General features: G+C 41.2%; 1 protein-coding gene across 3 annotated transcripts in view; it reads left to right on the top strand.

Annotated features, from left to right (window-relative positions):
- Positions 1-24,527, top strand: part of KIF13B (kinesin family member 13B) — a 190,548-nt gene that overhangs the window by 96,450 nt on the left and 69,571 nt on the right. For all 3 annotated transcript variants that reach the window (XM_021942839.2, XM_031669932.1, XM_031669931.1), the window contains 9 exons: positions 4,690-4,824; positions 9,740-9,870; positions 12,164-12,250; positions 13,804-13,994; positions 14,994-15,204; positions 16,050-16,212; positions 20,348-20,494; positions 22,154-22,303; positions 22,577-22,705. In XM_021942839.2, coding sequence (XP_021798531.2) covers positions 4,690-4,824; positions 9,740-9,870; positions 12,164-12,250; positions 13,804-13,994; positions 14,994-15,204; positions 16,050-16,212; positions 20,348-20,494; positions 22,154-22,303; positions 22,577-22,705 — 1,344 coding nt within the window. The remainder of the gene's footprint in view (positions 1-4,689; positions 4,825-9,739; positions 9,871-12,163; positions 12,251-13,803; positions 13,995-14,993; positions 15,205-16,049; positions 16,213-20,347; positions 20,495-22,153; positions 22,304-22,576; positions 22,706-24,527) is intronic.

Raw genomic sequence — 24,527 nt, 5'->3', positions numbered from 1 at the left:
TAGATCTAAGAGAATCTATACTTTGCAAAATTAATTCGAAGGATAAACAGGATATAATTGCATTTAATCATTTATGTAAGAAATAATTTTTTAGTATCAGTAATCTTTTTAAAAAAAATTTAATGAAATAACTCCTTTGTAGCCCCTGGCTCTTAACACCTCATTCTATTAAGTGCTTTAGAGACCTAAGGAACTTCCTGAAATTACAAAATTACTCAATCCAGTGCATGTGGCCAAGAAAAAAAAAGTATTATTAATTTTTTTTTTTAGGTATTAGGCCATGAACTTCTTGGTTCCATGTGAAAACCCAGTGAAAGTAATATGAAATTCCTAAATCTGAGGTGACTGTCTCTCACCATTTTCTAGTAACAGTAATAGTTATGAAATCTTAGGGTGGTGGCCAGTGTGATGGCTCACACCTGTAATCCCAGCACTTTGGAAGGCTGAGACAAGTGGATCACCTCAGGTCAGGAGTTCGAGCCCAGCCTGGCTAAGATGTCGAAACGCTGTTTCTACTAAAAACACAAAAATTAGCTAGGCGTGGTGGCACACACCTGTAGTCCCGGCTACTTGGGAGGCTGAGGCACAAGAATCGCTTGAACCCGAGGGGCGGAGGTTGCAGTGAGCTGAGATCATGCCCCTGTACTCCAGCCTGGGTGACAGAGCAAGACTCTGTCTCGATAACAAAAAACAAAAAAAACACAACAGAAACCTTAGGGCGGGAACATTAGTATTCGTCTAGGAAGATCTAGTTAAGTTTAGCATTGGGAGAAAAAGTCTGTCCACCTAATAATAGATTTACACTGTGGCTTTCCTGTTTCATGATTATCCAACTTCTGTTTTAGAAATATATATAGTAATGTGGAGCCCAGGACCACATCTGACAGGCTTTTTGTGATCAGACAACTCTAATAGTAGCGATTGAATCAGTCTTTTATTCTTTCACTTCTACTTACTGGCCCTAGTTTGTTCTTTAGTAGCTAAGAGAGGTCCCACCCAAACACAGGAACTGGTGATGACAGTAACAGCCAGCATTTATTGGATCCACTTATGTATTGAGCCCTATGCTAAGCACTTTTAACTACAGTACTTGATGTAATCCTCTCAGTAGTCTTACAAGATAGGGACTGTTGCTACCCAAGTTGTTCGTGTATATAAAGTCATCTCTCTGCTTCTTCCTCTTCCTTTTCTAAGTTAAAATTCCCTGTTGTTTTTAACTGTTTTAACTTGTATTAGAGAATATATAGAACTTGTTCCATCTGTTCTCACTCAGTAGATTCCATCTTGAAATGTGCTGTCCAGAATCAATTTGTGTATCAGATATTGTAGGATGGTACTGTTGTTACTTAGCATAAAGTGGATGTTATATTAGCACAGACTGGAATTAAAATAGATTTTAAAAACATTTTTATTGCAGACATTTTCAAAGTAGATAAAAATTAGAAAAAAGTATACTAAATCTACAGGTACCCATCACCTGGTTTCATTAAAGATCAACATATGGCCAGTGTTGTTTTTGTGTCCCTGCATTGGCTTATCTTAAAGCATATCCCTCAAATTATAGAGAAGAGATCAGTATATAAACTATTTCTCATTACATATCTCCCTGTGGTTTTTATGAATTATAAGTCATTCTAATAATTGTCCAATTTGGAAGCCACTTTGAGCCATTCTCAGTTGCTCCAAAAGTAAACATTTGTTGTGATGAGTCGTTGTGCTGATAGAAAACAGGGCAAGTCTAAGTGAGTCTGCATCGGGGAGCTTAGTGTTGGCACCTTTACTTTTCCTCTCCCAGGGGTCCCTTTTGGGGGCACTGCCTGATTTTATTCAGCAGCTCCTTCAATGCCTTACCTTCCAGAGCTCCCAGGCTGTAGTGCTGCTGAACGTTTTTCTTCTGTCATTGAAAAAACCTGGTCTCTTGGTCGCTTACCTCTTCCTAATCCAAACTGACATCTTCCAAAATCTATTTCTGACAGTAGAGCCACAAAGTGTTAGTATATCTTCTGGAAGATGACTTGAGACATGTCAGTTGACGTGGTCCATGGTCAGATAAATTTGGCAATTTCCAGGCAGACTGAATTCAATGACTTCCTTTTTTGAAGGACTTCTCACATCATTTTGGGGGCAATTGCAAGTTAGCTGGGCTCTCCATGGGTCCTCCGGCCTCTGTGACACCTTCCGATAGGGTGCTAGCCCTCAGATGGCCCTGCCACGGAATTCCCTGCAGCTTCTGCACCCTTTGACCCTACATCATCCAAAACTTTACCATTGTTTAATTGTTATGTGTAGTTTTAGTTGCTATTGAGTTTGTAAGGTTCTTAAGAAAAAAGACTATCTTTTAGTGTTGTACGCTTAATAATATTTTTGCATAAAAAGAACTCATGATGAGTATTTTCTAATTACAGTGCCATATCTGCTATACCACATTGTCCCTTATTTTTATCTTTTATATTCCCATTAGAAGATATACACTTAAGTGAAATCCAAACCTTGAGATAGGTCAGGGGTTGACAGACAATGCATGTGAATTAAACCGGGTCCACCACTTGCTTTTGTAAATTTTTTTGGAGTACAACTATGCTCATTTGTTTACGTATTATGTATGTTTTCGGCAGCAGAAATGAATAAGACAGAGAGCCCATGGCCCACAAAGACTAAATATTTACTATCTGACATTTTATAGGAAAAGTTAACCAACCCCTGATATCAGAAGCAATATTTGATGATATCAGTAAACTGTATTTTATCATATAGTACTTTGTTATGAGCTGATTCCTAGGTGTTACAAACATTCGTAATTTTTTAAGATGATTTTAAAACTTTAGTTTTTGGTGGGAAACACAATAACGAATTGACAGTTTTCCACCATTATGCCTCTTTTGGATTAGACAAAAGTTTTGTAGCGTTTTTACCAGTATAAAATCTCAAATGACAGAAACATGCACAGGGAAGTAGCGTAAAACAGTAATAACTAGGATAACTTAGAGAAAGGTATAGTTACTTTCTTCATCTTATGGACATGACTCTTTATCAAGGAGAAATTCTTGGAAATGAGCGCAGAAAACACTGATGGTTAATGTTAAATGACTCAAAACTTCTGAAAGAAGCCTGTAGTCCTTTTTGTTAGAACTTGATTTAAAGACTTGATTTGATTTGAAGACCCAGGACCAAAATACACATTTCAGTTTTGTGGTAGTATACTTCTAGGTAGGATATATTGGCTGAGTTGCAGTGATTGTATAAATTACAGTGGCATGCCTAGAAATAGCAAAATTGTGAAGCTTTATTTTAATTATGCAGCAAACTTACTGTGTGGCTGTAGTTAAGTGACTTAGTCTGTCTTGCCTTTCCCCAGAATCAGAGGTCTTAGGTGATTGACTCATTGCTACTTGCTGTTTACCCATAGTCGAAGATACCCTCTCCAGCTCCGACTGTACCCTAACCACAGAGCATCTGGTTGTGAGATCCATGCCTATACCCTTATGATGTACAGATGTTCATATGTTGTATGGGTTCAGAGGCAGGCACAAAAAAGGAAAGGCCCGTATTATGAAGATAGTGCTTGAGTGCATATGCAAGTTTGTTTGTTTTTGGATAAATTCACCACACTGATGTTTTGAGTGCTCGCCATGTGTCCTTCACTGCTAAGTGCTGGGAACACAACAGTATATAAGGTAGGATCCGTGCCCACACAGCACACAGTCCCGTGTGAGAGAAATGGCCTGATAAACAGTTACGAAGTGGAGCATGTCTGCTCCAGATAGAAGAAAGAGGTATAAAATCTTTTCAGCTAACGAGAACAAAGATAACTTTTTTTGGTTTGTTTTTTGTTTGTTTGTTTGTTTTGTTTTTTTGAGATGGAGTCTCTCTTTGTCGCCCAGGCTGGAGTGCAGTGGCATGATCTCAGCTCACCACAACCTCCACCTCCCGGGTTCACGTGATTCTCCTGCCTCACCCTCATGAGTAGCTGGGATTACAGGTGCCTGCCACCATGCCTGGCTAATTTTTATATTTTTAGTGGAGATAGGGTTTCACCATGTTGGCCAGGCTGGTCTTGAACTCCTGACCTCAAGTGATCTGCCTGCCTTGGCCTCCCACAGTGCTGGGATTATAGGCGTGAGCCACCACGCCCAGCTCAGAGAACATTCTTAGCATTTTCAAGGACCTGGAACTTGTTTCATGCAGTTTCATGCCGGGTTTGACAGAAGTTAGAAGCCAGAGGGGAAGCAGGCCAGATTGAAGGGCCTTGTGAACTTTACTGAGGGAGTTTGGCCTTTATCCTGATTGGGAGGTCGCTGAAGATGTCAAGCAGAAGAGTGTATTGATCCTCCTTTGCTTTTAAGAAGGATCACAGTTGAGGAAAGTGCACACACCTTTGCTCATATATTCAGAGTTAAATGAGATGAATTCAAGATTTTAGATGTTTTCAAGAATGAAAACTGTGAATTCACTAGTACAATTAGTTACTATATGTAATGGACTTTATTTTTCAAAATAAAATTAGAATTAACGCAAAAATTATATAGTTTGGAAAGAAGAGAAAAATGCAATAAATCTATAATACCATAGCCTAAGAGAATGTATTTGAATTACAACACTATTGAATAATTGTAACATTGTAATGTAAGCGCTTGGATATCTCACTGCCTCAATGGCTGTGGAATTAATACTTCTCTGATACATTTACAGGAACGACAGAAACAGCTTGAGAGTCTTGGAATATCTCTTCAGTCTTCTGGAATCAAAGTTGGGGATGATAAATGCTTCCTGGTGAATCTGAATGCTGACCCAGCTCTGAATGAGCTTCTGGTCTACTACTTAAAGGTGAAGTAATGTGCTTTGCTACTAGATTCTTGTCACAAAATAAGATAATATTTCACAGTACTTTAGTAAACTTGGGGAACCATGCTTACTCAAAAAACAGCAAGAAGTTACGGACCATCTTGGGTTTCTGGGCTCAGTTTTCTTTTTTAGTCCTTGATGCCATTCAACCTGACAATAGAAAAAAATGATACTCTGATATTATTTCCAATAAGTTAAATAGCCTTCCTACCTTTATTTAATGTGATTTGTATCAAGGAATTAAGTAGATAACTTTAAAAATGGATGACTTTGAAGACTAAATGATTCATTTAGTAAGTATACTAAAGCTTTTATGGTTTACGTGAAGCGCTTTTTTCTGGGAGCAGTGTGTTAGCTCACAAGAAAAAAATGTATAAATAAAGTTCTTAGGACCGGTTGGTATGAAATTTATGTTTCCAATAACTCTTAGGAAAAATTAAAAATTTGGGTTATCAATCTGTTAAAAAAAAGAGAGAGAGTATAGGTTACTTAGAGACTGAGTGAGTCAGAGCATGGAACAGAAAAGATGTATCCACTGAAATCTATAAATCATGGGATATATTAGTAAGATAAGAGACAACTTCAGAATAAGCCTGAACCCTGAGATGCCACATGGATTCGAGGAGTGTCCAGAATGGGCTGTGTCAAGCCCAGAGCACAAATTATTTATTATATATGATGGACTGCACGACTCTAACACAGAGTTGATAATAGTTTTTTTCCCCTCACATGTGTGGGTTTAATTAATGTGACCAGGAAAGTAAAGCTAACAAGCTGACTACCTGGAAAACAGCTCTAAGAGAACTGCATGATTTCATTTCAGAAAAGCTTGGAAAGATCCGGGGGCAGTGACTCTGTGTCATTTTGAGAAGGCCTGTTGTTAATAAATGTCTTATACGGTGTGTTGTTGTGCTGTGAGTTTGGCTGTGTCTTTGATGCATACCTTCATGTGTGCTTGTCTCAGGTGTTGTGATTCAGTGGCCCCAAAGCTGGGGTAGGAGGGAGTGACCTGTCTCTCTAGTCTATGGCCAAGCCCTTTGCCCCCTCTAGATTAATTCCTTTGTAAATGGAGGGAAGTGTCTCTGGCTACTTTACCAGGTTCCTGTGAGGGTTGGAGATACAGAAGCACTTTATAAACAGAAGTACTACACAAAAGAAAAGATTCCACGTTCCACTTTTTTGTTTGATACTCCTATGGTTTCTTATACACATATTTTCCTTGCCTATTAAAAAATGATGTATTATTGGCCGGGTGTGGTGGCTCACATCTGTAATCCCAGCACTTTGGGAGGCTGAGGTGGGCAGATCACTTGAGGTCAGGAGTTCAAGACCAGCCTGGCCAACATGATGAAACTCTGTCTCTACTAAAAGTATAAAAATTAGCCAGGGGTGGTGGTATGTGCCTGTAGTCCCAGCTACTTGGGAGGCTGAGACAGGCGAATCTCTTGAACCCCAGAGGTGGAGGTTGCAGTGAGCTGAGATCATGCCACTGCACTCCAGCCTGGGCAACAGAGCAAGACTCCGTCTCAAAAAAAAAAAGTATTATCCATTACCTACTTTGCTTCTGAACAGTGCTGGTAGCATTCTGAGTTAGGATGTCAGCTGGGGATAGTCACATGACGGTGACCAGGAAAGTAAAGCTAACGAGCTGACTATGTGGGAAGAGATGCGATGTTAGAATAGGACCTAAATATTCTGTCCTTTTTTCAGAACTAGAAATTCTTTTTCTTTCCATTGTAATGTAGTTCAAATCAGAACACACAAACACACACATCAAGAAAAATCTCTGATTCATATCTGCTCCTTGACTAAAAACTAAAGAAGCTGTTTAAAGATGTTTGGAGAGTCGTCAAATGTTTCTGGTCATCTTGTATGGAGGTGTTTGGGTTCTGTTTCAGACTGTGTGGCCAGCCCTGTTGGGCCGAGTCTGAGGCAGTGTTGATTTCTTGACTGCCCAAGCTGACCCCACAACAAGCATATCTTCAAAACAAAGCACATTCAAAAGGATGAACAGTTTTTGCTTCAGTAAAAGAATACTTTTTGCTTCAGTAAAGTGATACCAACTGTTTTTGCTTAAGTAAAAGAACCGTTTTTGCTTCAGTAAAGTGATACCATAATGTGGGATGGTGGAATTTGGAGGCTGAGCATTTTTTATTACTATGCCTTCAAATTCAAAAGTCAATTTAGATGCTGGGCAGATGACTTCCGTCACTCCATGTGTAAGTGAAGGCATTGGATTAAAACATCTCTAAAGTTCTTTCTAGTTCCAATTGTACAGTTCTCTTACTCTTCTAGAATATAACACCCCCTTTATTTATCCTGGGATACTTTATAATAGAATACTTTAGAATCATGATACCCATCTATCAATAAAGAGACTGAGATGCTATCCCTGAGTAACTTTATCTTACTTTGATTACCTAGGCACACAAAGGGAAATGATTGTGCATTTATTTTTATATTTTTTTAATGCCTACATATGCCAAGCCTTTGTTAAGTGCTTGGAGTACAAGATGGACAGTAAACCCACAGTCAGTCAGTGTCATGGAAGGAGTTAAAATAGGGCAGGATGACAGTGGCTTTTTCCAGTTGGGAGCTCAGGAAACACCTCTCTGAGGATGTGACTTTAAAAACTGAGATAGAAATGATAAGAAATGACCCATATCAGGATCAGGGGAAGAACATTTCAGACAGAGGAAACAGCTAGTAAAAGGCAATAGGATGGAAATAGGCTCAGTGTGCTCAAAGAACAGATGGAAGCCGATGTGGCTGGCACATGCTCTGTGAGGGGAAGATGGTGAGAGTGAGGGTCAGAGACAGGCAAGGACAGGTTGTTGAATGCTTCGTAAGCCTGGGTAAAAATTTGGGCTTTATTGGAAGTTCAAAGAGAAGCCACTAGAAGGTTTTATTCTTACTTTTTTTCTTTTCTTTTTTTTTTTTTTTTTGAGGCAGAGTCTCGCTCTGTCACCCAGGTGAGTGCAGTGGTGCGATTATGGCTTATTGTAGCCTCAATCTCCTGGGCTCAAGTGATCTTCCTGCCTCATTTTTATTTTTATTTTTATTTTTTTTGAGATGGAGTCTTGCTCTGTCGCCCAGGCTGAAGTGCAATGGCACGATCTCAGCTCTCTGCAACCTCCACCTCCCAGGTTCAAGCCACTCTCCTGCCTCAACTTCCCGAGTAGCTGCAGTTATAGGCATGCGCCACCACGCCTGGCTACTTTTTTTGTATTCTTAGTAGAGACGGGGTTTCACCATGTTGGCCAGGCTGGTTTTGAACTCCTGACCTCAAGTGATGCGCCTACCCCGGCCTCCCAAAGTGCTGGGATTACAGGTATGAGCCACTGCGCTTGGCCACAATTTTTTTTTTTTTTTTTTAGTAGAGACAGGGTCTCACTGTGTTGCCCAGGCTGGTCTTGATCTCCTGGGTTCAAGCGATTCTCCTGCCTTGGCTTCCCAAATTGCTGGGATTACAGGTATAAGCTACCATGCCCACTCTTAGAAGGTTTTAAATAGGGGATGATGTGACCAGCTGTTGTGGCAGGAGTAGAAGGGAGTGGCATGCAATGGAGACACAGTAGGAAGCTCCTGCATCTACAGGCAGGAGATCCTGGAGGGCGAATCTAGGATGTGGTTGTGGAGGTGGGGAAAACAAGCTGATTCTTGATAGACCTTGGAGGAAAAATCTGTAAGATTCTCCCTGATTGACATGGGGTGGGTATGGGCTTGTAAGAGAAAGAGGACTCAAGAATCATATCTAAGCTTTTCATTTGACTGACTGGTAGTGGTAGTGCCCTCCATTATTATTGGAGAAGGAAATAGACTTCTGTTGGGTTGGGGGAGATGGGAACAAGAGTTTAGCTTTGGCCTTTGCTCCCTTTGATACATCTTCAGACATCCAAGTTGTGTCAAGTAGGCTGAGTAGGCAGAAAATAATAGTGGCTGAGGCTGGGCACGGTGGCTTACACATGTAATCCCAGTGCTTTGGGAGGCCGAGGTGGAAGGACTGCTTGAGCTCAGAAGTTTGAGATCAACCTGAGCAACATAGTGAGACCCTGTCTCTACAAAAAAAAAAAAAAAAAAAAATTAGTTGGTCAAGGTGGTACCTGCCTGTGATCTCAGCTACTCAGAGGCTGAGACAGGAAGATTGCTTGAGCCCAAGGGGGTGAAGCTTAGTGAGCATGGATGGTGTCTCTGCACTCCAGCCTGGGTGACAGAACAAGACCCTGTCTCGAAGAAAAAAAAAAAGTGACTAAGACTGCAATAGTGGTTGTGGAGGTGGGGAAAAAAAAGAAACTAAAGTATGTAGCTCTAGGGTGGTGATAGAGATGTAGTTTATTTGTAGATGGCATTTAAAGCCGTGGGAGTGGGTGAGTTAGTCTAGGTCAGGGTCAGCCAACTAATTTTCACAGGCCAAATCTAACTCCCTTCCTGTTTTTGTTTCAACCATGCCTGCCTCCATTTGCTTTTTAAAAATCTTTTACGCCAGGCATGGTGACTCAGGCCTGTAATCCCAGCACTTCGGGAGGCTGAGGTGGGTGGATCACTTGAGGTCAGGAGTTTGAGACCAGCCTGGCCAACATGGTGAAACCCGGTCCCTACAAAAAATACAAAGAAAATGAGCTGGGCATGGTGGTGCATGCCTGTAATCCCAGCTACTTGGGAGGCTGAGGCTGGAGAATCGCTTGAACCTGGGAGGCGGAGGTTGTGGTGTCCTGAGATTGCACCGCTGCACTCCAGCCTGGGGGATAGAGCAAGACTGTGTCTCAAAAGTAAAATAAAAATAAAAAAATATTTTAGCAAAGGTAATAGGACCATATAAGAGGGCTCAGTGTAAACGATTTCTATTGTGTACCTGTAAGAATACAGTATTAATCAGTGAATTTGATTTTTTTCTTAGGAACATACATTGATAGGGTCAGCAGATTCCCAAGATATCCAACTGTGCGGCATGGGAATTCTTCCTGAACACTGTATTATAGACATCACGTCAGAAGGCCAGGTCATGCTGACTCCTCAGAAGAACACCAGGTAACGTACTTGAATTAGTGTTCATGAGAGTTTTTCAGAGGAAGAAAGTACTCTACTGGCGACAATGGCCTTTGTTGCTTTTAAGTTGACCACATTAAGCTATCCAGTTGGTTGGGCGGGCCCCTTACATTTAGCTTTAATGCCTGTCACACCCGTTCCTTCCTCTGTATGCCCACTGCCATGGCCTTACATATTTAGGCCCTCATCAAGTCTTGATCAGAGCCCCCGCTAACACCCTGAGTTGCCTCCTGGTTCACCCACCACAGCCCTAGAAGGCTTTCCTCTGTTTGTGATAGAAAATCCCTTATAGCCCCCTGGTTTATCTCCTCTCCTCTGCACCTGCCAGTCCTTTGGCCTGCTAACTCCTTATTACCCCATTAGACCGTGAGCTGCTTGAGGACAAGGGCCTTTTTTTGCTTCTCCATTCCTGGCGCAGAATATGAGGCTAGTACACAGGAACTTAATACACCATCGAGGAGTGAAGGGGCTCCACATTTTATGAATGACACGTTTGTCACTTTGTTTCCATCTGCTATAGAGCTGTTATCCCCTGTTAGGGAGTTGGAAGTATAATAGTCTGTAACTGTTACAGACAGTGATTAACGAATTATGTTGACCTTTCAAATGCTGATTTGTTTCATTTTATGGTATCAAAAAATCACTAATATCACTGATTTTATCCATAAAGTCTTCAAGTATTGAGACACTATCAAGCTCTGGGGAAGGATCAAGTGAGAAAACAGGAGCAGAAGCTGGCGTGGCCCTCACAGCTGTGCTGTGCTCTTCTCTAGTGAGGCCATAAATAATCACACAGAACCCCAGCCTCAGGCAAGGGTTCTCCAAGACCGGGATGCAATAAGACAGAGCAGGCCACGTCATCATTTTGTTTAAGCAGAGACGAAAACATGGTCACTGTGCCACCCGAAGAATACCCTTCTCTGTGCCTTATCAATGAGCGGTAATATTTTGAAAGGAATCTTCTGAGCATTAGGTCTCAACAGTGGGCTTAAAATATTCAGCATACTGTGGTGTAAACAGACATACTGTCATCTGGGTTTTGTTCCATTTACAGAGCACAGGCAGAGCTGTTTTAGCATAATTCTTAAGGGCCCTAGGATTTTCAGAATGGTCAATAAGCATTGGCATCAACTTAAAGTCACCATACATTAGCCCCTAAGAGAGTCAGCCTGCCATTGAAGCTTTGAAGCCAGGCATTGACTTCTCTTCTCTAGCTAAGAAAGTTCTAGATGGCATCTTCTTCCAATAGAAGTCTGTTTAATCTACATCGAAAATCTCATCAGCAATCTTGCTGCAGCTTCTACATTAGCACTTGCTGCTTCATCTTGTACTCTTATGTTATGGAGGTGACTTCTTTCCTTAAACCTCACGAACCAACTTCTGCTAGCTTCCAACTTTTCTTCGGTTGCTTCCTCACTTTTCTCAGTTCATAGAATTAAAGAGAGTTAGGACCGTGCTCTGGATTAGGGTTTAGTTGAGGGAATATTGTGGCTGGGCTGATCTTCTCTCCAGACCACTGAACTTTCTCCATATCAGCAGGAAAACTGTTCTGCCTTATCATTCATGTAGTCACTGGAGAAGCACCTTTAATTTCCTTCAAGAGCTTTTCATGTGCACTCACAGCTTGGCCAGCTGTTGGTACAAGAGGCCTGACTTTCGTCCTGTCTTGTTTTTTGATGTGATTCCTCAGTAAGCTTAATTATTTCCACCTTTTGAGAGGTGTGTGACTCTTTCCTTCACTTAAACAGGTAGAGGTTATTGTAGTTATTAATTAGCCTAATTTCAATATGGCTGTGTCTTGGAATAAAGAGACCCGAGGAGAGGGAGAGAGTCAAAACCCACACTGCTTTTATTAAATTTACCATCTTACATGGGTGCAGTTCACGATGTTCCAAAACAATTAGGTGAGGTCAAAGGTCCCTGATCACAGGCCTCCATGACAGATGTGAAGTGAGCACATGCTGTTTGAAAAGAATCTCCCATAGCCTTGCTTAACACAGGATAGCTACAGACCTTCAATTTGTAAAAAATGTGATATCTGCAAAACACAATAAAGCAAAGCGCAGTAAAATGAGATGTGTCTGTGCTTTGTACCATCAACATTTTAGGTGAATCAGCAAAGGAGTGAATGTAAATATTAAAATTCACCAAGAACAGGTTGTATTTGGGGGAATTATTGTTTTCCCTAGTAACTATATCTCTATGTTACTGGGAATTTAAAGCAGAAGACATGATACTGCACTCCTCATTCACGTTTGATCTCTTCTCCTTACAGAACATTTGTGAATGGGTCATCTGTCTCCAGTCCAATACAGTTACACCATGGGGACAGGATATTATGGGGAAACAACCATTTCTTCAGGTATGATGTCATTCGTGTCCCTTAAGGAGATTATTGAAGATTGTGCTCTGAAATAGGTTTACTCTTTAATATGTATTTTCTGTCTCTAAAACAATTATATTATTGTGTGTGTACATATATATTTGCTGCATATATATTATATATATGTGTGTGTGTGTGTGTGTGTTCATTCACTGTATATGGTCTGAACCCTAGAGACATATAAACAATACACTGTGGAAAAATACTGAGTTCATCTACACAGTTTTTCCCTTTTATTTCCCACTGGAAGGTGATTCCTTTGCTGTGTGGTGTAAGAATTTATTAATAAACATTAATAGTTTTTCTGACATGTTTATCTTTTTAATTTTTTTTTTTATGGAAACATGGTTGTGGTTTTAGTTTCCTTATCTATAAAATAAGGTTGGTATTTCTTTTAGAAATTCTTTTCAGCTCTAAGTCATGGCCAGTTTTACTGTAATGGGTGAGACAGATCATTTATTTCCCTGACAGAACCAGAAATCTAAAGGAACATGGTTGTTAGTGTTGGCTAAGCCTCTCAAATAAAGTCATGGCTAAAGTCTGGTCACTGTCTTGGCGTCTCTCTATGGCCTGAAGTTGGCCATGCTGCACTGCCGTCAAAACAGCATTCAGGTACAGGAAGAAAAAGGAGAACCGTAAGCTGTGCTAGCCCTGACTCTCCTGTTCATCCGAAAAAACAGAGAAGTCTTCCCAGAGTCCTCAGCAATCTCCTTCTGTCTCCTTTGCTAGAAATCGCTTCTTAGTTGCAAAGGGGGCTGCAAAAGACTGTATCTCGCCTGGGGCTGTACATGCGGTTTCCCAAACAAAATTGATGTTGCGTTGACAAGGCAGGCAGGCTGGAGATTGTAAAAATTGAACATCCTGGTCTCTTGTTACTGTCACTGGTCATCGTGCTCCAGATGTCAGACTGACTTTTCTGTAGCTAATAGAGAGTGTTTGCCATGGGCCAGTGATACTTTGGTTACTGAGAAAAGGGTAGATGGGCACAAAGAGCATGGAGCATTTTTTTCCTTCCTAAATTAAATGACGTGTAAACTGCTTTGCTTTGTGTTCAAAACCCTCATCGTTTGGATGAAGCTGATCTTTCCAGCTTTAGCTCTAGTGTGCTGTACAAATTTTGAATATCCCGTTGTTTTACTCATTTCTCCAGGGAATGTGAATGTTTCCATTTTCACATCTTTTCCCACGCTTTCCCTCTACCCTGCTTTCTCTGTATCCGTGAAGACTCAGTTCAAATGATTTCCTCCTGTTGCGCTTTCCTTTATCACCTTGCTCTGAAATCGTCCTCGGCTTTCCTTTAACTCCGAGCTTGTCACAGGTGTGTGGACTAGTGTCACACTTTCTGTTGTAAGTTTTTGCTGGCACATGAGTGTCTTATTCCTATGACTAGATTATCAACTTCCTGAGTACAGTAATTGCCTTGTACTTACATGGTATCTACTTGGCTTCTAGCAGAAGCCATTACTTAATGAATGACATAAATAAGTACCTGTCTTAACTTCAGAAAATAATACTCTTTTTTTCCCCCCAAGACTCAATTTGCCTAAAAAGAAAAAGAAAGCAGAACGAGAGAATGAGGACCATGATCCCTCCATGAAGAATGAAAACAGTTCTGAGCAGCTGGATGTAGACGGAGACTCCTCCAGCGAGGTGTCCAGTGAAATTAACTTTAATTACGAATATGCACAGATGGAGGTCACCATGAAGGCCCTGGGCAGCAATGGTGAGCAAGTCAGGCGTGCTCTTAAGCACTGGTTCCAGTTGGTAGACTGTTGCCTACAGTCCCACCTACTCGGTAGGCTGAGGTGGGAAGATCACTTGAGTCCAGGAGTTCCAGGCTGCAGTGAGCTGAGGTTGTGCCCATGAATAACCACTGCTCTTCAGCCTGGGCAATGTAGCAAGACCTTCTCTCTTGAAAAAAAAAAAGATGATAGAGTGTTAAAAATGTTTATGATTGAGGCCTTTTTAAATGTTAAAAAGGAAGATCTTTATGTTGCTATTCTCTGTATTTTGTGTCTTTGGCTTTAATTTATATCAAAATGTTCTGCCTTAATATACAGTCAGATCACTTTGTTCTCATGGCTAGAATCTCTCTGGTTTATTTTATTTTAATTTTTTGAGACAGGGTCTCGCTCTGTTACCCAGGCTAGAGTGCAGTGGCATGATCTCAGCTCCCTGCAGTCTCCACTTCCTGGGCTCAAGTGATTCTATTCTCCTGCCTCAGCCTTCTGAGTAGCTGGAATGACAGGCTTGCACACCACCATGCCTGGCTGACTTGTATTTTCAATACAGACAAGATTTCGCCATGTTGACCAGGCTGGTCTCAAACTGATGACCTGAGGTGATCCGCCCACCTCGGCCTCCCAAAATGCTGGGATTACCGATATGAGCCACTGCACCTGGCCAAATCTCTCTGCTTTAGAGACTTGCCTGCCACTGGCTTGTGATTGTATTTCTGGAGGATTCGCCATGTCTTAGGTTATGTGTAGAACATATAATAGACCTGCCTTTTCTGCAGGGAAGATGGTTGAGGATATGTCTGAGAATAGATAACAACCTGAGTGATCGAAAGTCAGGAAAGCTAAGTTTATGCCAAATTGTCTTTAAAGTATTAGTTAGGTGGTATAGTTAAGATGACAAACATCATCACCATATAGAACCACATTTGAAGTTTGTTATGTTGTAACTCGCGATCATTTATCTTTTTTAAAAATGTGTTTAGATCCAATGCAGTCCATATTAAACAGCCTAGAACAACAGCATGAAGAAGAAAAACGATCCGCACTGGAGCGCCAGAGGCTTATGTATGAGCATGAATTGGAGCAGCTCCGGAGAAGGCTGTCTCCTGAGAAGCAGAACTGCCGGAGTATGGACAGGTTTTCTTTCCACTCGCCCAGCGCTCAGCAGCGCTTGAGACAGTGGGCTGAGGAGAGGTAGGCGGCACAGAGAGGCTTGTTACACGTATAGCTCAGCCTTGCCACCTCTAACGCACCTAGGGAAAGTGTCAAATGGAAACATTGAGATGGTGCTTACAAAAGAATTATGTTAAAAGATAAGTGTTACAGCCAAGAACTACTTTGCATTTTTTTTTAAAAAGGGGAATTGCCCATTTATATTGCATTATTTAAAACTGTTGATGTTAGGTGCTGCTCCATTTTCAGTTGGTATGGCTTTTGGATTTGGATATAGAAGTACACTTTATCATTGTATTATGCTTCAGGTTCTGAAGCTTGGGTAGATGATTTTTAGAAAAACAAAGTTGATTATCTGGACTGATTAGCTCAGGTAGTTAAAGCATGGTGCTGATGAGGTGCAGATTGCAAGTGTCATCTCTGTACGGGATAATCAGCGTTGTATTGAAATGCCTCATCCCATGGTTGCAGACTACTTCACTAACCTCATATTATTTAAAGTTTGGTCTGCAGGCAGGCAGCTTCCCTTTCACCTGGAGATTGATAGAAATGTAGGATTTCAGGCCTCCACCTCAGACCTGCTGAGAAAATCTTGAGTTGATGAAGATCCCCTGGTGATCTGCATACACGGGCACTGCCCTTATCTACAGCCAGCCTGCTGTGTGGCTGTGCGCCAGTGCCTATCGTGTAGTTCAGGTTCAAGTGTGTGCATGGGTCAGTGTCAGCAACACAGTCCCTGCGTGCAGACCACCATGGAAAAGCTCAATTCACATTTTGGCAATGATGTACTGCCACTGTATGATTTTCTGACTAGCTGCTTTGTGTTAATCTCTTCCCTACCTCTGCCCCTTCTTTATTTTTTTAAGAGAAGCAACGTTGAATAACAGCCTGATGAGGCTGAGGGAACAAATTGTTAAGGCCAATCTATTGGTGAGAGAAGCTAATTACATTGCTGAGGAGCTGGATAAAAGAACAGAATACAAAGTTACCCTACAGATTCCAGCCTCCAGCCTGGATGCCAACAGGAAGGTGAGGTTGCCATTCCTTGAAAAAAACAAAGATCTCATTGGATAAGATTGCCTGATGTTTCCTGGTGTTATTTAAGCTTCAGATCCCTATCTGTGCCTGCCCCAAGTCAGATCCTTTGTCCTCCTTGCTTTTGGGTAGAATTGACTTCCTTTCCTGCCTTTGAGTGTATATATATTTTATCTGCTAGGGGAATATTCTCTCCATCTCACCTGGCCCTGACAGTTCATTTCACTCAACTTTCTCCCTTCAAATCTGTTTAAATTCTTTCTTAGAAGTCTTCTCTGATTCATCTTCCCCAAATGTCTTTTTTTTCTTCCTTATGCTACCACTCTACACCCCCTTTCCCACAATTTAGGTGTTCATTTTGCTTATGTTATTTTCTACTTTGAATAGCTTACTCTGTGAAACTGTTCATTAGTTGTGTCATGGTGTCATGTATATATTCAGGATCATACTTTTTTTGGTATAACAAGTTTAATAAAATGTAGGGGGAAGTCCCATCACAGTCTTCTATCTTTGCCATTCAGTTGGGTTTTTTTTCCTTCTTTTTTTTTTTTTTGAGGTTCTTTTCTAGCTCTTGATCACATTCATACATAATTTCTGATGGATTAGGTAGAATTTTCTATTCAGATGAATTTTTTTTGTAGGTCCATGCGTTCTGTTTATCCTACAGTAGTCAATACAGAAAAGCTTTAATCGTTCCATCTTGGATATTCTATTTTGTTTGTTCATTTGTTTGTTTGAGATGGAGTCTGGCTCTGTCACCCAGGCTGGAATGCAATGGTGTGATCCTGGGTCACTGCAACCTCCACTCCTGGGTTCAAGCGATTCTCCTGCCTCAGCCTCCTGAGTATCTGAGATTACAGGTGTGTGCCACCACACCGGACTAATTTTTGTAGTTTTAGTAGAGATGAGGTCTTGCTGTGTTGGCCAGGCTGGTCTCAAACTCCTGACCTCAAGTGATCCACCTGCCTTGGCCTCCGAAAGTGCTGGAATTACAGGCAGATATTCTAATTTGATAGCAAGGATTACATCTTTCTTTCCCTATGACATCACAGCATTGAGGTCAGCATTTTGTACAGGGTTAGATATTTGGCAAATATGATTCTTAGTATTTTAAGAAAGGTATTGTCAATATGATGTGATCATTACAGATCATTGTTTTTGTATACTCTGTGTGTATTTTGAAAAATTTTACTTAATTAGAACTTACTAGTATTTGTAAGGGCAAAGTCTGGGTACAGTAGGACTCACCAAAAAGCAAAGAGGAAGGCCAGTCACAAGGAGAAGGTTCAGGGCCTAGTTTCTTCTTGAAGGCTGAGAAGTACAAGATCCTCTTTCATTTTACAGTGTACGAGTTGAAAAAAGCAGAAATCTGAAAAATTTTTCCCCATTAAACATGACTGCAGCCCTTTTCTCTGTAATCTATTTTGGGGTTTGTTGAAAGGTGTGACTCTGCTTTGGGGTAGCCATGTCAACACCCAGAAGTAACTCATGTCACCTGACATCTCTCCTTAGTTTAGTTAGGCTGAATCTGTAGTCTTTAATGCAGCAGACTATTTTTTGGTATTTGAAAACTTGTTTAATGTCCCATCCATTCTGTGAACACTCTCTCCTCTGGCAAATTTTTTTCTTATTTTCAATTTTGCAAGAGGGCTAAGTTATGGTAGTTGCACCGTATTGCCTATTGCTATTTAGTCCCAGGTCCAGCATTCTCCCCCAGGAAAACCACTACCTACAAAGGTCACAGATGGGATTTTTGGATTTATTCACTGGCTGACTGAATATAAGGTAGGAGGGCCTTTAATTTTGACTGTAGGATGGCTGGGCATGGTGGCTCATGCCTGTAATCCCAGCACTTTGGGAGGACAAGGTGGGTGTATCACCTGAGGTCAGAAGTTAGAGACCAGCCTGGCCAATATGATGAAACCTCATCTCTACTAAAAATACAAAAATCAGCCAGGCATGGTGGCAGGCACCTGTAATCCCAGCTGCTCGGGAGGCTGAGGCCGGAGAATCGCTTGAACCCAGGTGGAGTTTGCAGTGAGCCGAGATTGGGCCATGCACCCTAGCCTGGGTGACAGAAAGAGACTCTGTCTCAATTAAAAAAAAAGAAAAACACATTTTGACCGTAAGAATTCTCAAATGTTTGTTTTATTATTTAAATTTTGTTTCTTAGAAAATGATTGTAGGCAAGATGTTAATGAAACATCAATATGTTTCCTTAAATTTTTCCCTGTATTTCAAAGTTCCCTTAAGTTTTAGGTGGAATAATTGAAAAATTAAGCCAGTAAACCTAGATTGATTAGCTAACCAGTAGATAAGTCTCCCTTGGGGAAATGTATAAGGGCTTTTTTTTTTTTTTTTTTAACTTTGTGGGTTTTAAAAGTTCTAAATTTTTTTCTATGTTAAAAATACATTGCTCAAGTTCTTCTGCTCTGAAAAAAATCCACATTGCTCTTATAGCTGGAAAAACTTCAGAGCGTACCTTTTTTTGGAGGGGGGTGATATTTGCATAACAGAACATTACTATTTTATTTTATTATTATTATTATTTTTTGAGATGGAGTCTCACTCTGTCGCCCAGGCTGGAGTGCAATGGCGCGATCTCAGCTCACTGCAACCTCTTCCTCTTGGGTTCAAGCGATTCTTCTGCCTCAGCCTCCAGAGTAGCTGGGACTACAGGCACCCACCAGCATGCCTGGCTAATTTTTGTATTTTTAGTAGAGATGGGGTTTTACCATGTTGGCCAGGCTGGCCTCAAACTCCTGACCTTGTGATCTGCCTGCCTTGGCTTCCCGTAGTGCTGGGATTACAGGCGTGAGCCACCGCACCTGGCCAAACATTACTATTTTGAAGTGAACAACTCAGTGGCATTTGGCACAGTAACAATGTGGTGTGATCACTGCCTCCATCTAGTTCTGTATGATCTTAGTAAGAAACCCGAACTGCATATTTGGAAACTGGTATCATTTATTGTTTCCACATGGGTAAACTGGGGACTTTTCAGTTTACTCTTTTAAGTGTTTCATGTTTTATACCCCATGAAGATGCCATCCATTACAATAAAACAAAATTCACCTTCTGAGAGGTAAAGGGACGTTTCTTCCCCGTACACCGCAGCAAACTTTCCCTCTCTCCCATTGATACATTATGGTCATATGGTGGCCTGAATAAAACACTGTTATTTCAACTTGCTGTTAAATGTGGTCTTTTGGGTTTTAAACTTAAAATCATTTCCAACTACAGTCAAAATTTAAATGTGGTGGCTCATGCCTGTAATCCCTTTGCTTTGGGAGGCTGAGGCAGGAGGATCACTTGAGGCCAGGAATTCCAGACCAGCCTTGGCCATATAGCAAGACCCTGTCTCTGTGCAAAACAAACAAAATTAGCTGGGTTTATTGGGATGCTCCCGTGGTTCTAACTACTTGGGAGGCTGATGCATGAGTATCACTGGAGCCCAGGAGTTCGAGGCTGCAGTGAGCTGTGATGTGCCACTGCACTCCAGCCTGGGTGACAGAGTGTGATGCTGTCTCTTTACACACACACACACACACACACATATACATACATACATACATACATATGTATATATTTATTTTTGAGAGCCTCACTCTGTCATCTAGGCTGGAGTGCAGTGGCGAGACTTCAGCTCACTGCAGCCTCTGCCTCCTGGATTCAAGCTATTCTTGTGCCTCAGCCTCCCAAGTAGCTGGCATTACAGGCACATGTCACCACACCTGGCTAATTTTTGTATTTTTAGTAGAGAGGGGTTTCACCATGTTGGCCAGGCTGGTCTTAAACTCCTGACCTCAAGTTATCCACTTGCCTTGGCCTCCCAAAGTGCTGAGATTATAGGCGTGAACCCCCACGCCCAGCAACCCCCCCAAAAAATTTTTTTAATGTAAGTTTATACTTAAACTCAAGTTTATAAATAGATTTTGATTGTACTTGGGTATGAAGGTATTACGTTATAGCTTGTAAGACTTTTGGGAAACTTTGTAATCCACAGATTAAAGGGTGATTGCCATTTGAGTTTTGTGTAATGACATTTGACTGATGGGGGTGGAATTTTCAGCTTTGACTTCCCCTGCTGCCTGTGTGTTTCTTATGGTCATTCTTACTCTCTCTGCAGCGAGGCTCTCTTCTTAGTGAGCCTGCAATCCAGGTGAGAAGAAAAGGAAAAGGGAAGCAGATTTGGTCTTTGGAAAAACTGGACAACAGGCTGTTGGATATGAGAGACCTTTATCAGGAGTGGAAAGAGTGTGAAGAAGATAACCCAGTAAGTTATTTAAGAGAAAATCACTTAATTGGTGATTATGGAAGGAGCCAAGCTGGAATGAGCCTACCCTTATCAGGGGAAAATTGTTCTTTTTCCAAAATTATAATCCTATTTCTGGAGTAAGGTTTATTTTAATCCCCTAAATTGTTTAGCAAATTAACAATTTTAATAATCTCTCTTTCTGGTATCTTCTTTTTTCTTCTCATTTCTGTCTTTTAGATTTCTAGCAGAATTCTCCACTTTCCATTCTGACTTCTGTTGGTGTGCGGGTGTCTGTCTCCTGTGCTCTCTGGGAAACTCTTTAGGACAGAGGCCAGGCCTCGTTATTTGTCTCTCCTCCCATTGCTCAACCCGTTTAACCTTGCAGATAATAAACCTACAGTATATGTTTTGTAAGTTGAACATCAGTGGTATCTTAATATTTACAAGGAACATTTTTGAAGAAGTTTTGATCATAACATAGATGCCGTAGATCTATATACATTGGTACTCTGTCCTCCACTTGCAGGCTTTCTTACTTAGATCAGCCGTGTACTCATATGTATTTAAAATAGAAATGCATATTACGTATGTCTGAACATATTTTCATTACTGTTAGGCCTGTTTCCGCATAGAGTTGTTTACTTCCTTTGCCTTTGGTTTTGTAAAAATGATTTTTCCAGATTGTCATCAATAAAAATGTTTCTTAGGTGACGTTTTTGCTTAAAACATGTTTGTCTCTTTGGTCCCCCTCTCCTATTTCAACTTAGAAATAAAACAACAACAGTAAATACAAAAGAGTCACTTCCATAAGGGCTCTCCTTTCTTTTTTTTTTTTAATTTTAATTTCTGTGTTAGTGTAGCCATTTTTTTCCCATAATTCATCCTCGATGTATTTTCAAATTAGAGAAAGACATGCTCCTTGTCTCAGTATTTTTTTTTTTGGGGTCAGGTCTTGCTCTGTAAATCAGGCTGGAGTGTGTGGCACAGTCTCAGCTCACTGCATCATGCCTCCCTGGGTTCAAGTGATTTTCCTGCCTCAGCCTCCCGAGTAGCTGGGATTACAGGCACACGCCGCCGTACCTGGCTAATTTTTGTAGTTTTAGTAGAGACAGGGGTTTCACCATGTTGGGCAGGCAGGTCTCGAACTCTTGACCTCAGGTGATCCACCTACCTCGGCCTCCCAAAGTGCTGGGATTATAGGCGTGAGGGCTCACCTTTCATTACCAGAGTTGTATCTGATGACTTGCTAGGAACAAGCAGAGCAGATAAGAATTACTGTCTTCCCCAAAAGAAAGGTGAAGTGTAGTTTAGCACACTCTACTTCTTTTTCTGGTCAACATGTATTGTTTATTTTGTGGCAGGATTTCCATGTAAAGTAGAATAACTGCTAAAAGTAATGACCTGTTACTGGGATCGCTCTGTCATGGGGGGAGGATGCTGACCTCCATTGTGAATGGGAATGACCTCCACTGTGAATGGGAATGAGGAAGACTGTGTGTGAGAGTAATAGAGTGCTGTGCTTCGGCAAAAACTTTAGAGTGTTTTACTCTAAAAAATACAAGAGTCAGGATGATGAAAGTTAAGTTTAATGACCTAGAGTGCATCAAAAAGCAGTAGGTGGAATGCATTTATTGTAAGTGGTTATTCTGAAGTTGTATGTTCTCAATCTCTTTACAGGTCATACGATCGTACTTCAAACGTGCTGATCCATTCTATGATGAGCAGGAAAATCACAGTCTGATTGGGGTGGCCAATGTCTTCCTCGAGTCCCTTTTCTATGATGTGAAGTTACAATACGCTGTCCCCATCATCAACCAGAAAGGAGAGGTTGGTTGGTTTTCTTTTCATGCCTTGTTTCCTGTAGAGAACAGTTTAAGAAACAAGAGGGTGGTGATGGGATATTGTTGCTATTTTTTGTCAGTAATGTGTCTTATTAATACCTTGTGTTTCCAAGGACTCTGAGGGCAGAGTAACTGTCAGAGACTAGGCCTCTAAATCCCCATTAACCTGACACTTTGACTCTAAAAGGGAAGAGAGGTCGTCTCAAGGGAGCACGAACCAAATCTGGAGAAATGTTTCTACCTTCCCCCATTGCTGCAGGTGGCAGGCCGGCTGCATGTGGAGGTGATGCGCATCAGTGGTGATGTTGGGGAAAGGATCGCGGGAGGGGACGAGGCAACAGAGGTCTCCTTTGAGAAGGAGACCCAGGAGAACAAACTGGTGTGCATGGTAAGTCCCAGCTTCATCCTAGTATTACATTGACATAAAAGTCATTGCAATTTTTGCCATTACTTTTAATGGCAAAAATCACAGTTACTTTTGCACCAACCTAATAGTTCAAGTGGGGCTGATTTTGAGAACTGCAGGTCGTTAGATGTAAGTATCATGTTCCTTTTCAAATTTTGGAAGTAGAGCTGAGCCTCCCCCACTCAGGAAAATGCAAAATCCCCTCCTTCATTTCCAAACATCTGCTAGTGGGCCAGACCTGCTGGTGGCTGAGAATCCCCACAGGAACCAGTTATAAAAAGAAGGTGCTGGAGGGCAGGAAGTCAGCAGGGGGCGTAGGTGCTGTGTACAAGTGAGAAGGAGGTGAGGTGAGGCAAAGGAAGCCTAAACCTGACTCTTAATTCATAGCTCATCCTAGAACCAGTCCTCTTTCCCAGTAAACGTTTTTAGAATTGAAGCTGATGTTGAAGGGAGTAAGCTACATGTGAGCCACAAGTAGCATGAAACTGGAGCTGTTGGAGTCAGGCTGCTTTCTGTAAGGCTTCGCATATATTGAGAGGGCTTCTGGTGTTTCAGTTACTTCACTGGGAAGGGGAGGAATCTTAATTCACTGAATGGTTCATTTTTATTATATTGTACTTGATTTCAGAGCAGCTTCTTTGAGTCATACGATGATCAGAGATGGAGACATAGGGTTGATGACCCCACAATGGCCCATTTTAAAGGTGATGGACTAGTAAATGCAACTTTCAAATATCACCTTCTGCTATTAAAGTAAAATAACATATAAGGACACTTCTCACTTGGGAAATGTATCCTTATTACAGAAAAAAAGTCGTACATTCTGAGTGATATGGGCTTCCTGAAATGAAGTTAAAATACCATGTTTTTTAATGGAAGATATCAAACATATACAAAAATAGTGAGAAATGTGTTACTGATCCCCATTCACCTTCACTCCACAATTATCACCTGTGGTCAAGCTTGTTTCATTCATACACGCAGCCACTTCTGTGCTGCCCCTTCTCTTAGCACCCCAGGCACCCCAGCGTCGTATCTTATCTGTAAATAGTTCAGTGTGTGTCTCCAAAAGATGAGTCCTTAAACCAATATAACCATAGTTGTCAAAATTAGTAATTTGTCAAAAATTAATAATTTCTTAATATCATAAAATTGTCAGTTTCCTTAATTGTCTTGGTTGGTATGTCTCTTGGGTCTGTTTGAATCTTTAGGCCCTGGTATGCTCGTGCTGTCTGACTTGCTCACTTTCTCTTTTTGCCTCTCTCACCAAACCTGCAATTTATTGTAGAAACTGGGTTGTTGACCTGTAGTTTCCTATAGTCTGGATTCTGCTGATTGGTATTACTTAGCATGTTAAGATGCTTTGCTGAAAATTGGTAGTTAGGTATACACGTGTTACCTGAGGGAGGGAGGGAGGCAGCCAAGGTATTCTGTAGGTGGTGGCCTGTGTTCTTCCATCAGGAGCCACATCTTGTCTGGCTGTTTGTCTTTTGGGGATGATCAGCCACTGATGATTATTACCTAGATGCATTATTTTGTTAGGAGTTACAAAAGAATGGTGCTATAATTCTATTGTCATTTCGTTTTTCTCCAGAGAAAATCTTCCTATTATCAACTATTTTGCTCTACAGAGATAATTTATATAGAAAAGGAAGGATAAATGCTCCATCTCTCCCTTTATTTACAAATTTTGTTTATTTTATTTTTAAGACAGAGTCTCACTCTGTCACCTAGGCTGGAGTACAGTGGTGTGATCTCAGCTCACTGCAACCTCCACCTCCCAGGTTCAGGCAGTTCTCTCGCC

Source organism: Papio anubis, chromosome 8 (assembly GCF_008728515.1).
Source record: "Papio anubis isolate 15944 chromosome 8, Panubis1.0, whole genome shotgun sequence".
NCBI lineage: Eukaryota > Metazoa > Chordata > Mammalia > Primates > Cercopithecidae > Papio > Papio anubis.
Note: the sequence above shows the minus strand (reverse complement) of the source record. Positions and strands in the feature narration are given on the sequence as shown.